This window comes from Artemia sp. Qi Xiang Cuo, chromosome 19 (assembly GCF_049724085.1).
Source record: "Artemia sp. Qi Xiang Cuo chromosome 19, ASM4972408v1, whole genome shotgun sequence".
In the NCBI taxonomy this organism is placed as follows: Eukaryota; Metazoa; Arthropoda; class Branchiopoda; order Anostraca; family Artemiidae; genus Artemia; species Artemia sp. Qi Xiang Cuo.
In genome coordinates this window covers 46,843,334-46,858,777 of record NC_142812.1, presented here as the reverse complement: position 1 = coordinate 46,858,777, position 15,444 = coordinate 46,843,334, and the positions used below count along the sequence as shown (strand labels likewise).

Sequence of the window (15,444 nt, the reverse complement as noted above, 5' to 3'; positions counted from 1 at the left end):
AATATGTATAAAAGATCTAAAGCAGAAATGGCCTACCATGACAAAACCAAAGAGGTAAATCTTGAAGATGGTATTTTTATGGCCTGTAGAAATGTATGGCCTGCATAGCCTTCCTTTTATACCATATCATATGAATGATCTGTTCACTCTATAATATGTATAATTGATCTAAAGTAAAGCTGGCCTACCATGAAAAAACCAAGAAGGTAAGTCGTGGAGACGGCAGTTTTATGGCCAGTAGAAAGAAAAGGATAATCAAAACGAATATTTCATTTTCTACAAGGCGTCCTCAGCGTTGCAAAATTACACTGTAATAATTTTGAAATAAAGAACAGGAAAGATTTTGAAGTCAGAAGGGAATGAAATCAAAAGATCAAACCAACATATACAACAACTACTCAGTGTAGTGGTAAATTAGTACAGGGGTTAGTTATTTTATAAATTAGTTTGATTTTTTCTGCTTATTCTCTTTGGATTGACAACTCTAGATGTCAACTTTGATTTGTAACAAATATATCTGAATGACAACTAATTAGAAACCAATAAGTGTTCGTTTCTTTTCGTCATAGGTAAATATGCAAGATCTTAAAAAATGTGGTGAATCATCCAAGATATGAGAATGTTATTCGGTGGTAGTGGTGTGTGTGGAGGAGGGGGGGGGTTACAATAAACGCGTAAAAAGGTGCGTTGTATGCAAATGTAGAAAATTATGGGGTAAGTTGTTGAATATTTTAAGATTCACAGTGAAGGAGGCCTGATGCACCCCTCCCCTTTATCTCTGCTTGAATAAAGGCACTAAGAACTTAGGAGCTGTCGATTGGACTACGAATAAGCTTGGTTGGAATTATTTCGATCTGGAAGGGGGGTTCTTTTGGTCAAAAACTGAAACCTAAGCGTACTCACTAGATATTTTGAGATCCGGTCTTTTTTGGGCCACCTTTAAAATTTGATCTCAGTTACCAAAAATTAGAAAAGTCAACACCCCAGCAACGGTCAAAAGGCTAATTCTTGTAAATTAAGCGTTCATTTATACATTCACCTATAAAATATCAAATAGTTTAACCTTAAAATAATATGTACTTTCTATAGATTTTATGTATCGACTTATATTTACTTTGTGTATAATAATATGTTGATGCACTTTGTAAAATATGTCACTGGTTTTTTGCATCCTTCACTGATTTTTAAGAATTGCTTAGGCAAGCCATCTTAAAAGGTATCAGACAGTCAACACATGTTTTATTTGAAAAGGATGCTTCAATCGTCCTAGTTCTCCGTAATGTAATTTCAAACTCATTGGTTTTATACCTTATAGGTAAATTATGTTAGGGAACATTATTTTAAGTTCTTTATTTTAACTTCTGCCTAGTAGTATTTCTAGCCTATAACCTTATCTATTTCTTTTCGATTTATAACTTTGTTTTTGGCATATAGCTATAGGCTATTTATCTTTCTTCCCCTTTGTGAATAGTTTCAAATCTGAATTTTCTGAATTTTAGATTGGGAAATGGCTGGCTATCCAGGGAATTTCACAACGCCAGATGAAGTTAAAAGCATACTACCCATTGTCTTGCAGTATCTTACCCCAGAGGTAGGTATCACGTGATTATTTATTTTTCTGTAGAATATTGGTTATACCGTCGAAATTATCAAATGACTTTAAATGTACACCCCCCAAGAGTATAGGAATGCAATATGATGCAGTAGATCTGTTTATATATTTTTGTAATCTGAAAGGATATACATCTTAAATCTTTGTCAAAGATTAAAATAATCAAAGAATACAAATCTATGTCAAAAATTTCTGAACCCTGTACAAGAGAATTACAGTCCCTTACCTAGAACAACAAGGAAAATCAGGTTTTCTTTGCATGTGAAGTATGCTCCTTTTTATCTAGGGGTGATTGTATCTAACCAGTGGTCGTAGAATGTTGGAAGAGGGCTCATTTGAGCCTTCCATAAACTATTTGTTCATGTTTAAAAGGCGTGCATTTTTTACTGTACATTACATTAGGGCTTCGAGTGGTCCTCTATAATATATTAGAATAAAAACAAAGTTGAAAGAATAAGTTAATTAAAGAATAAGTTTTAAGAATAATAATTAAACTAAGACAAAAGTTAGCTTAAACTGAAAACACCAACAAAAAATGCATTCTATATGCTTCACTGACTTCACAATGCTTCACTGACTAGAAGTTGTGTTCGAAAAAAATCCAAAACAAGTACAAATTATATTTGTTAATTCCCCAGATCTATCTATTCATCGAGCCTAAATTTCGAATTTTTTTTTAGAGTTTTTTAGAATTACGAATTTCCTATTATTTAGAATTTTTCTTAGATAATTACCTAAACTTGCTTAAAAAAAGAAACATTGATACGTTTTCCGTGTTTCCGTTTTCCGTTTACGTTTCCATTTTTGTACGTATGCATTTTTCAATCTGAGAAAAGAATTTTAAAACAAATTTCTAAAGTGTAATCTGGCAAATGAATAAAGCTGTTTCTCAGCTATCGATTGGTAACATTAAACGCCATCTTATGTTGAAACATTAAACCTTTCATACTAAAATATTGCACAGGGGACATAGACCTCAAAAATAGGGGACAAAAACAGAGATAGACCTCAAAAACAAAGGACAAAATAACAGCTTTTATTGAAGTTCGGATTCTAATAAATTATTCTTATGTTTCTGCTTATATATTTTTTCTAATTTGTTTGGGTGATGCTGCACCGTAATTGGTGCTAGTCTTCTTTTTTTTTTTTATCTCTTATTAAACCTACGTTTCTGCACCAAACCTTCTTTTCTTATCAGGTTCCCATACCATTCGGTGGCACTTCTTGAGTAAAGCATGTTACTTTTTGTGTCTGAGTTTGGCATGTTTGGGAGTCGTTGCTGGCTCTGTCAATTGTCAGATTTGGTATGTCGGTATGTTTGGTTTATAGGGTTGGTAATGTATGTTTAGTAATTTAATATGTTTGGGAGCTTTAACTGGCTCTGTCGAATATCAGATTTAACCCAAAGAACGGACGCTCCTCACTTGGATATACAGGCTCAACTACCTCTCTTGGAACTGTCTCTTGGAACTTCTACCTCTCTTGGAACCTCTACCTCTCTTGGAACCTCTTCCTCTCTTGGAACTACCTCTCTTGGAACCTCTACTTCTCTTGGAACTGTCTGATAATACAGTTTATAAATTTATGTATGACGCTTAGTTTCAACAAAATGTACCTTATATATGAGTTCGGATACAAAGAAACAATCTAATACTTCTAGAAAGACTTTAGAAACCCACTGCATCGACACAATCACAATTCCAAAAAATGAGCAAACATATAATATTTAGTAATTTAATAATATATGCTCAATAACATTTTTAAAATATTGTTTAATAATTTGTATTGTAATAATTATTACAATATATGTAGTTGTAATAATTAGGCCTACTTAATATTAATAAATAATATTTGTTTAATATTTAATGATAATAATAATATATTTATAATTTTATAATAATCTATTCAGTAACACGTGAGTCAATTTTGAATTGTCATCCCAAAGAGTACTCCTGCATATCTTCATTTTTATCAAATCAATGCGACGTTTAAAAGACAGGTTTTCATCAACAAGAATGCCCAAAAACGAACATATCAATTTTTAGATCTACGAATTATTCCATGTGGCTCGTGAATTTCAGATATCTGGAGGTAAATCTGAGAAACACGCGAAAAAATAAAAAAACTGGACTTAGAAAAATTTGGGGTAAGATAATTAGCATCAAGTCATTACTCTCTCAAACAAATTTTTCAAATTTAATCGAAGCTCTGATTCGCAATTTCCCGAAATGCCAAATGTGCTGTCATCAGCAAAACAAACAAGGACATAAGAAGATGGCGAACTATAGTTGGCACTATAGGCAGAAGGCTTAGGATGACAAAGTCTACAGCAATTAATAAGTTTTTGCTTTTTTACTACATAAAAAAGATCATTTACATAAATCAAAAATAGCACAGTAATTCTAAAATTATTAGCTAAGTAATAGCGTTGGTTAATTAAAACTAAGTAATGGCTAATATTAAAAATAGCAAAGTAATTCTAAAAATAGCTAAGTAATTCTCATTTCGATGTTATCCCTTTTTAGCTATTGTTATAAAGATTTTTGAGTTAATAAAAAGGACATATTCTTTTTTAATTTTTATATTATTGATTGTATGGCAAATTCGAGTTTTTTGTTTTGTTTTTTGTTATTGATTTATTTGTGGTTGATAACAAAAAAAAAAAAAAAAAAAAAAAAAAACATCCGATGTAGTAGATAAAACATTAATGTTCTTTTTTGTATTTGGTCAGTCTTTTATAAGATTATTTTTTCTAGTGGGTGTCACTTCTTGGGCTTGGAGCTGTCAGTGCTGCCATCATGTCATCAGCAGATTCCGGTGTTCTTTCTTCCAGTACTATGTTTGCACAGAATATATTCAAAAACCTTCTTTTTCAAAAGGTATGTTTCACTTTAACGAACGTAAGAAAGATCGGCTGAAATGAAAAATTCATCACGTGAAATGAAAGTGAAATGAAAGTTTCACTTTAACGAACGTAAGAAAGATTGGCTGAATGTGAAGCCATAGACTTGTTTTGTGAAAATGAAAAGATTATCCCGGAATTATGAGCACGAGGTCGGATTGTTAACCTACCAAAACCCTTTTTTGCAACACGGAGGTGGTGGTGAGAATGAGTTTTAAAATAGCGGAATAATTGAATTTGATTAGAAACTACAGTTGTATATGAGGTAAATCATAAAAACAATAAGTTTTCAGTGGGATCTAGACATATAACCCATACCCCTAGGGGCAAGTCTAGGATTGCAAATTGCTTATAGATGAATGATGATTGTAGATATGATAGAAAGGTAAAAACACTGAAACACCATTCTATCCTACAGTGAAGACTGAAAAAACACCAAAAAATTGGTTAACACATTCAAAGTGGCAACGCTGTTTCACAGTGAAAATATTGGGGAAAGGAAAAGTACTTTTTTTGACTTTATGACAATTTTTGTATGTTGTAGGGGGGGGGGTACTGCAAAGCACTATTTTATAACCCTTCCAATGCCCTAATTGGCCAGGCAGCCCAAAAGGTGTTGTAAGACTTACTATTAAACGGTATTTGCAACCCACTCCTATTATTTAAATAGGACCATCTATTATTATTAGGACCACTATTATTTAAAAATAATAGTGGCCTAGCTTCTCCTGGCATATTTAAGTTATTTTTAATTAGTTAATCTCCTCTACTTCTTCTTAAGCTTGCAACAGGACCACGCGTTTTCCGTCTAATTTGGTGTCTGAAATTTAAATGTTTCGAGGGAAATTGTTTAGCCATAAGCTCCCCAAACTGACGATGGAAGCTAATGAGTTAGTTAATGAGTGCTTGTGAATTACAGCTTAATCTTGCTGAGTTTTTGCGAGCCTTATCAAACCATGGTTCCCCTGCTATATTTATTTGAAAATACGTGATGTGCTATTTGCAATAAAATTAAGATGTGTAGAAAGTAGATTGAACAAGTAAGTTTTTTATTCTATAGTTTAATTTAGAAAAAGTTTAAAGCAAATGAAAATGGACACGAACTGAATATAAGAAGCTAGTTTATATGTACCTGAAACTAAATAACGATCTTAAAAACTAATCACGTAACAGAATTTATCCCAGGTCAAAGCTGGCCTATTAAACATAATTGTGTCCCCTGAAGATTAACGCTTTACTGAAAGCTTACCAGATTATAAAGAATGGACTATTGCTATGCATATGCTGTTGCTAGTCTTTCTATAGATTGCTTTTTTTCTTTCAAGTTGCTTGAAAATTTTGCTATTTCCTGTCGTGCTTAAAACTATGTATTTTTGAGACGGTTGCGATATGAACAACATTTCTATGCTATGACTTCTACAATAGCACTTCCAATACTAATACTCTGTATTGTATTGTTTTCTCTAAAACAGAAGTCATAGCCTTAGCTTAGTAGCTGGGGGGAAAGCCTCATCATAATATATATATATATATATATATATATATATATATATATATATATTGCTATGTATATTTTCTTGATTTAGGCAAGTGACAAAGCTGTAGTGATGGCTACATGGTGTTCAATTGTAGTAGTAACTATTATATCTACGCTAATGGCAATGTCTGTTACTACCCTAGTCGGCATGTCGTAAGTTTTTTCTTTCTTTACTTCCCCTTTTTACTTTTCCTTTTTCTTAATCTTTTCTTCTTTTGTTGCTGACCGAATGTGCACTTTCTAATTTCTTTTTCTTTTCTTATTTCCTCTTTCTTTTTCTTGGTCAATACTCTATTGCACATTTTGTAATTATTTTTGTTTCTGCATAATTTCCGTTTTTCTTTCCTTATTTCCTTTCCTTTGCCTTTCTTTTCTTACCTTATTTGGCATATGTTAAGTTGTTTTATTCCTTTTTATTTATTCTAATTTGGTAATTACTTATATCAAATATTGTTCCTTTTCCTTTGTTAATACCCTAGTAGACATACCCTAGCACATACCCCTACAAGGTCTTTTCGATTGTGACTATTGAAAGGTTGTGTGTGATAAGAGGCGCAAGTGCCTATATCTCTTTAAAAGAAACTAAATGTCTCTCTGAAAGGCTGAATTGAATTTTTTTTTTCTGTAAAAATCCCTTTTTTAAAAGTAACTACACTAGGAATTTTCACAGTTATTTTTCCAATATTGTCACATAAAGCTTTTCGGATTTTTGCAAAAAATGGCTTAAAAATTTTGCTTTGCTCTTATTAGTTGAGAAATAAAGGTAAGGAAATCTTTTTACTTTCTGGTGTTTTCATGCTATTTTTTAAATCAATCATCTTATTAAATTAAAACAAATGCTTTTATTGCCTCCTAGAAACACTAAAATGTCATACTCTGGAGAAAGAAAAATCACACTACCTTAGATCAATAAAATAGTTCAAACACAACATTTTGGCAACAGTTTCAAAATTATGAAGTTTTTCGGACAGTGCCATATTTTCGTCAGTATTGTCACGGTTGAATCGTGAAAATAAGTAAACAAAACTAAATAGTTAAATTGCGCCCTTCGTCCGTAAAATTAAACACTAGAACTCTATTGATTCCAAAAGGCAACTACACCTTCGATGAAAAGCATCTTAAGCTGATCGGGTCCATTTGTTTTTTTGCTCATTTTTTTGCTGATTTTTCGCTCACGTCATTTTTTCTTAATTTGGGGCCTGCTACTACCGGGACTGTGAAGAGAGCATATACAGTTTTTCTTCGTTAAAAATTGAATTCATGATTTTACCCAATTTTCTAAGATATAGAAAGTTGTGTAGGTTTCTACTTAACTATTCCAATCAGATTCCATTTTCACTGTCCTTGGTGCTTTAAGTTAACGTCTGACACACCTAATTTAGCCCCAAAAAAGAACAACTGAATAGAAATGAATATTTGGTTCTGTACAGTGTCGTAATAGAATTAAAAGTTGCTTACGTTGGTGACAGTATAATGTTATCCAGACTTAACCGTAATTTAACCTTAACCAGGGCTAAATGATTCTTTAACCAACTTATTGCTCTTGGTCGTAATAGAATTAAAAGTTGCTAATGTTAGTGACAGTATATTATTATCCAGACTAAACCGGAACTTAACCTCAACCAGAAGTCAATGATTCTTAAACCAAATGAATGATCTTGGTCGTAATAGAATTAAAAGTTACTCATGTTAGTGACAGTATATTATTATCCAGATTAAACCGTAATTCAATGTTAGCCAGGACTGAATGATTCTTAAACCAACTGAATGATCTTGGTCGTGTAAGAATGAAAAGTTGCTCACGCCAGTGACAGTATAAAGTTATCCAGACTAAATCGTAATTTAACCTTAACCAGGACTGAATGATCCTTAAACCAAATGAATTTTCATGGTTTTTATAGAATTAAAAGTTGCTCATGCCAGTGACAGTATAAAGCTATCCAGACTAAACCAGATCTTAACCTTAACGAGAGCTTAATGATTTAAGCAAGCTTAAATCAACTGAAATATTTGTAAAAACTGAATATCAATTAAAATCCTTAAAAAAAAATGACAATGAAGCACTATTAAACAAGAATTAAACTGGAAAAAGATTCATCTGGGACATCTATCCCAATAATAAATAACAGAATTCTTCTTCCTATTAAGTCCATGTCAAGCATGTTATCTAACACATCTTTAGCCTAATGAAGTGTGCAATTGGATTGAAGCTAATCACTCATGCAGTAGGGTTTAAATCAAGCTTAAATCAAGTTTAATTGAGTAAAAATTAAATATCAATTGAAATCCCAAAAATATAAGAAAAAATGAATAGGTAAAGCAAAATAAAAAACGGCATAAAAATGGAAAAAATGTCTCTTATTCCCATGTTGCTAAAGAATCTTTTGCCATCTGCCCAACGCATAAACAAAGAAAAAACACAAATTGTCAAAAAATGCAAGTGTAAACGAAAAAAAAAAAAATCAATTATGAAGTAAAAAATATGCGAATTTGATGCAAAATACACAACATTATTCGAAAACAAGTAAAAATCTGACCTCCCGCTCCTCCTGTCCCTCAGAAAAATGCTTTGAATAGCCCATTGTAACCTATTGCTCATATTAGACTATGTTAGAAACTATGAGTAACGTGTTCTGCTACATAGTAGTAGTAGTAGTAGTAATAGCAATTTATTATCAAAAAAAAAAGAAAAGAAAAAACAGAGACAAAATCAATCGGTAGCACATAGAAGTGTTTCTTTTTTGTTTCTCTAATGTTCCGTTCATTTTTTTACAGGTACCTTTGTGCAGATTTCGTCTACGTAATTCTTTTTCCACAATTGTTGCTGGTTGTTCATTTTGAAAAGCATTGCAATACATACGGTGCTTTTTTGGCATTTCTACTGGGACTACTTTTGCGTATTTTAGGTATGTTTAGGTATATTTGTGTAAAATATCCAGCTTATATTTTCTCCTTACCTTTACTCCATGTTTAGATTTGAAACGACCAGACACTGTTCTGTATACGAAAAGAATGCTACTCCCTTAACCCCCACCCCACCCTTTTGACTAAAGCTTGTGCTAGATTTATATCAAATTTTTAATAATATTTGAGTTACATTTTGGTGTTTCTCCTTTTGGTTGAAAAAAAATATTCAAAAAACTCTTGGTTTGGTCTCAGCATAAGGAATTATAAAACCAAGGTATTGAGAGTGACCCCCCCCCCCCACTCCCTTGTATTTGGCTACAGTTTCAGCATGTTGTAGATTGTTATCAAATTTTTAATAAAATACGAGTTACATACGAGTTAATGTTTCTTGTTTATGTTTAAGAAAACACAAAAAAAATCTCTGACTTGGTACCAGTATGGACCCTTATAAAACCTGGACATTAAGAATACTCCTAAGTACACAGTTCTTGTCTTAATAAAATTATGTGTTAATAAGATCTTGAAAGCCCTATATAGCCATAGTATAAAGTAAAGCAGCAAAGATCCTCCTGAGCTACGGATGCAGGGCGTTGAATTGTCATTTCAGTTGCTGGATCTTTTTTCTATAGGGACAGGTAGTAAGCCTGTCGCCTAACCTTGTGACAGCTGGGATCGAACCCTGGGCCCTGCATTGCGAAGCAAAGCATCAATATATTATGCTATCACTGGGTTAAATTTATGCTAAGAATATTTATGTGTCAATCTATATATTTATGTATTTCCAAAAATGTATGGTTAATGCGCCAAAATATATGGTTAACGGCGCTTCTTTACTATTAAGGGCCTTGTGTCAGGAAATTTATCTAACCGTAAGTTCCCCAAACCCATGGTGGCTAAACTTGCAGTCACAAAATTGACCCCACCCGAAGCCAAAGGATTTGATCCACCAGGAAGAGAGCCCCTGTCGAGAAGGATATAGGATTAGCTGGTTCTAGGCGTTTATCCCCCCACGCGGAAAATACCCCCTCCCGCAAAAAATGCCCCCCTCCCTCCCCCGTGAAAAATATTTCCCGGAACATACATCCTCGCTGAAAGGAAATTATTCCAAAAATATACTCCCCACTGAACATGCCCCTAGACAATCCCCCCCTGCAGAAAACTCCCCCTCGAAAAATGTCCGTATGTTTCCCAATAACAAATACTATCTGTAATTATTACAAAACTTAAAAAGACCCTTACATAACTTACAAATTACAGAACTTAAAAAGACACTTAAACTTCAATGGGGTTCTCTGATTGTTTTGTAGTTTGGGAGGGAGAGAGATACCTCAAAGGGTGCATTTTAAAACCGAAACATCCAAGCTATCATTGAACCATCAGATAAATACTGAATTAGTTCTTGTGGAGGTAGAAATTGTTGAATAGCCCCTAGGGCCGTAACCAAGATTTTTGCTTGGGGGGGGGGAAGGGTACAAAAGAAACTTTAAAAATGCATCAAAATGTGAAAATGATATGTACTCCCTTTGATTTCTGGGGAAATATTTCTGGTTTAAGCCGTTGTTATGAAATAAAAAGAGTAAAATTAAACCCCAAAAGGGCAGAATTTATTCCATATAGGAGTGAGACTGCCCCTTCCTTATCCACACCTCCACCTCATAGTCGCAGAAACTTTGGAGGGTGCTCATCAGATCAGAAATTGAGGGTTCAAGTCCTTTTTTATAAGTCGACAGTGATTTTATACCAATCAAATGCAAGGGGGGGGGGTATTTTCCACGGGGGTGGGGGTATTTACCGTGGGATGGTATTTTCCAGGGGTACGTACCCTAGCCATTAAACGATGGCCACCGGATTAGCTATTTACTGCTGCTACTACTTCTAACAACTCACCGAAGCACCATGCCGCCTGAGGCCAACATAGCTACGCACGATCCTCCTCCATCCCATTCTATTCAAAGCCTCCCTCATTACACCCTCCTAAGAAGTTCCCCTTTTCCTTAAATCTTTCTTTACGACATCCTCCCAACCAAACCGCGGTCGACCCGCTTTCCGTTTAACCCTAGACGGTTGGCCGAAAGGACAATCTTTGATAATCTGTCATCTTTTATCCGTAGAACGTGCCTCAGCCATTTCAACCTTTCTCTTATTACAGCCCTAGAAAGCAGGATTGAACCATACTTATTAGCCACATCCTATGGAAATACTTACTGCCATCTGCGTTCTGCGTACTATGCATATTAATTTGTTTTAGCTGAACATTAAAAATACCAGTTGATCAATTGCAAACCTTATAATCATTTTTATTTCTTCTTCTTTTTTTCGGGGGGGGGGGGCTTTTGAAAGTTCTACATAATTGTAGCATAGTTAATATTTACTTCCATCGGTGTATCGATAATTGAAGCTTGTTTTCGAGGGTCGTCGTCCCTAACACTCTAACAAGTGTCGGGACTTATCTTGAAAATAAGTGGTAATGCTGATCTTCTTTTTGTTAGTATTATATGGCGATTTAATAGTTGTTTTTTTTTTGCGACCCTTTTGCGAAAAAAAGTGGTTTTTCTTCAAAAAATGTCTGTTTTGTTTTTAGGATTCCTTTCAATTTTTTTAGTGAATAAATCAAAAAGGTGTTTTTTTTTAATAATGTAAAAAAGATATTTTGCTAAATCATTAGGATGGAGACAATTTTATCTTTTTTTGCTTTTTTTATGTTTTGTTTTACTATTGTAATTTTTTAATTATTTTTAGGTGGTGAGCCTCTCATTGGCCTGCCTGCAATTATCCAGTATCCATATTTCAGTGACGGAGTTCAAAGATTTCCATTCCGAACAATGGCTGTTCTCCTCTCAATCTTTTTACAAGTTACTGTGTCAAAATTAACCAACTGGTTATTTGTTGTGAAGAAAATACCTCGCAAATTTGACATTTTTAATGAATTTCCAGATATCTTTTCCAATAGTTTAGATATGTTAACTATGCGTAAAGACCAAGCGTAAACCTGAAATATTTACTATGAGATATGAAGTCTGTTGCGACCACTAGTATCATTAGTAATCTCAATGGCTATTATTGACTATGATAAAAGTAATTCAAGAAAATATATTTGCAAAATCTATCAAAATTGTACTTTTGCCAAATAGGACTTGAAATATTATATCTAATTATATTGATGTCTAGATTTTAGATGGATTTATTCAACGTGAGTTTTTAATTTGAATAAAAGTTCGTTCAGTTTTTATGGAAAAACTCAATCTAATTTTATCCAACGGATTTATATGAAGCAGGATGTGCTAATTTCATTAGGTTTAGTCCCAAATTAGGGTTTAGTGCCATCTATTTTTGAAGTTGCAAAGTAGAAACTGGCTTTCTCTAAAACTTTCAAAATTTATAATGGATCTCTCCGACGTCTTCAGATAAAACAAGTCAAACATCTATAATAATTTGATTTATTTCTTTTTAATTTTCTTTTTTTCTCTTTGTTTCTTTTGGAATTACTCCAAAAGACTGACTGAACAGTCAGTCTCTGAGACAAACGCTCGCTCATGACTGTATATATATACCTCGGCTGCAAGAATCGCCTGCGTATAAACAGTTTTTCCAATATGGAAAGAATTTAAAAGTATATTTACTATAAGGCCTACGAGGAAGGCCATATATTTAGAATAATTTTCAGGCTATAAAAAAATATAGTTTGTCTAGTAATCGGCCTGGGACTGGGGCAATTCAAAAGATGGTATGTGATGTTTTTTTTGTGGAAATTTTGAGATATATTCCAACCTCCAAAATAAGGAGAGCTTTACCGATTGGGACAAACTGTTTCCTCCAATAGATAAATTGATAAATCAGAAAGTCATTCCTAAGGTGTATTAGAAAATGTTAAGAGATCTAAATGTGTTATTCAGGATTTGATTAGTTCTGAATATTAATTTAGCTTTCTACTTCTTCAGGCTTATTAATAGGCTTCTTCATAAATAGGCTTAATATCAGGCTTCTTCAGGCTTATCTTTTTTCCAAGTTTAGCCTTCTAATAATAAGTAATAATTAATAATAATAGCATTTTTCTAATAATAGTTACTAATAAACATCTAAATTTTAATTAACGATATTTGGCTTTTGGAACGCACCCACATTTTAAAGTTTTTCTGTCTTTCTGTAAAATTTATGTTGCCAGCCGAGTTTTTTCTTGCAAGCTGTTTTTCCTTTTTTCTTATGCTAAGTTTTGAGTTTTGAGACCTAGACTCGTGTTTTATAAGGAAAATCAATTATCATAGGAGGGGTGTTTTAAATTATCATTTTTTTGCTCCTAAAATGTTTTGATGAGAGTTCTAGTTAGCTCTTATTGTCTTTTTATTTTCTTATTTTTCTTCGTACTTTGAGAGTTATTTATGCTATTCTTATTTTTAGTTATAATTGCTATCTCTTTCTGTCAATGTCCCTCTCCGTTTGTGGAGCTTAACTGTGATAAGAGTTTCTTTTCTTGCACTTTCTTTCTGCATATTTCTTTTAACTTTCGAGCCATTTTCCACTTTGGCGTTTGCCAGTTTTTAGTTTCGTTCCTTTTTGAGTTTACTAATTTATTAGAGGGGCTGTGATTTAGATTACTAGTTCCTAGTCTAGAAAATAGAGTGGATAAAAAACTAGTATTAATCCTCTCAGCTACACAATTGTTATTTAACAGTAAGTAAAGAGTATTCGGAAGTGCAATGATTAAACATTGTTTCAAAATAAATTGAAGAAAACTAGAATATTTGGAAATACCTTAGGATACTGGTTTTTTAGAAATGGATAAAAAAAAGTTTCTGGCAGTGAAAAGTTGTACTATATTACTTAATTTTTCCATAAAAAAGCTATTTTTGTGTTTTTTTATTATTTTTATTATTATTGACGGAATAATCAGTTGAGAGTCAACACAGTCATATTCTATTATGGGCTTTTGTTGACTTTCCTTGGCGGTTTTTGTAGGAATTATTTATTTTAAATGTAATTTTTAAGTAAATCAGTCATTAAAAGACTCAAGAACAACTTTCAATTTCTCTTAGTGGGCGCTTTGAGGGGGAGGGGGTATATTTTTTTTGGCACATTTTCTATATCTTTTGATGAGGAGGGCTCTTTGGATCAGTCTCAATTGGCCCCTCTCCTCTCTATTCCCCAGTCCTTTTTTAGGTAGGATTTATGTTTTGATTAAAGTTGTCTTTAATCTCTTTTCTTTCTTTCTCCTTTTTTATATTTCTTTTTCTTTCTTTAATTTTGAGGGTTCTCTATATTTTTCTCTTCTTTTTTTCGAACTGGATACTGAACATTTAAAAATAAACATTTCTAACTTTTTCAGGGTATTATAGGAGCCTCCTGGAGCTGGAGTCGTAAATTGCTAGCTTTCTACAAAATTTTCTTTTTTTTTTCTTGAGAAGAAAGGTCATGGATGCTTTTTTTTGTGTTGCAATGGTTTTAACGACGGTTTGTAGGGATAATGATCTTAAAATATTAGAGAAAAATTATTCTCTTTTGATATTTTAACTGGAGTTATAAATTGCTATTTCTTCTAATTCCATGTAATTAATGTCTCCAGTTTGTACATTGAAAGTCAATTAGTCTGGTTTCCAATTCAATCAGCCTTTTATAATATGATGACAGGATAATGAGAATCCCCCCCCTGAATTTCAAGTCTAGCAGTACTATTTGTATATGTAGATAAAAAATTGTAGCCTCATTCCACCCTCTCCATTTTCCCTTGAAATTCATTTAGTAAATTTAAATTTTGTCTTTTTAGTTAATGAACACCTAACCCGCTTTCTACCAGGTAAAAGCCGCTTTAGGTTTTTTGGCAATTCAATTTTGGAGGATTGGAAGTTTTTCTATTCACTTGCTTTTATATTTCGTTTATTTTGCAAGTTTTGAATTTTTTTTATTTTACGCTATTTATTATTATATTATTTAATTTATGTATTTCCTATTTAATCTGATTGCTATGAAAATTGGTTTTGTTTATTTAAGGCCTCCATGTCCAGATATCCACTAGAAAATGTCCACGTCGAGAATTTTAGAAAATTCGCATGCCGAAGTGCAATAAACCTTCTAAAAGGCTCTAAAAAAAACTTTTTTTTTCTAAGATTCTCGGCCAACGCTAGTTAAACTTAATTTTTTTTTTCTCGGAATATTCTAATCTCAAACTGAAATAAAGATTCTAAAATGCTCGAAAAAATTCTAAATTCTAAGATTCTAATTTTGTCTAAGATTCTCGGCAAACTAATAAAGCTGAATTTAATTTTTTTATTTTCTCGGAATATGCTAATCTCAATCTGAAATAAAGATTCTAAAATGCTCGAAACAGTTTTTCGAGATTCTAGAAATTCTAAGTTTCTCCATTTAGAATTTCATTACCCTTTTTTAATTAGCTTCTATTAAGTTTAACTTCATCTATTATCTATTTATGAATTCTAGAAAAGTCTACTTTGCCATTTACAGAATCATTTTCTTTTCTTAGTGTCTGTTGGATCT

General features: G+C 32.7%; 1 protein-coding gene across 1 annotated transcript in view; it reads left to right on the top strand.

The window, feature by feature from the left end:
- LOC148940923 (high-affinity choline transporter 1-like) overlaps positions 1-14,724 on the top strand; it is a 33,332-nt gene extending 18,608 nt beyond the window's left edge. Inside the window, exons 6-10 of the mRNA XM_089105111.1 lie at positions 1,500-1,591; positions 4,369-4,491; positions 6,101-6,204; positions 8,827-8,957; positions 11,698-14,724. Coding sequence (XP_088961237.1) covers positions 1,500-1,591; positions 4,369-4,491; positions 6,101-6,204; positions 8,827-8,957; positions 11,698-11,945 — 698 coding nt within the window. The 3' untranslated portion in view covers positions 11,946-14,724. The remainder of the gene's footprint in view (positions 1-1,499; positions 1,592-4,368; positions 4,492-6,100; positions 6,205-8,826; positions 8,958-11,697) is intronic.
- The last annotated feature ends 720 nt before the right edge of the window (positions 14,725-15,444 follow it).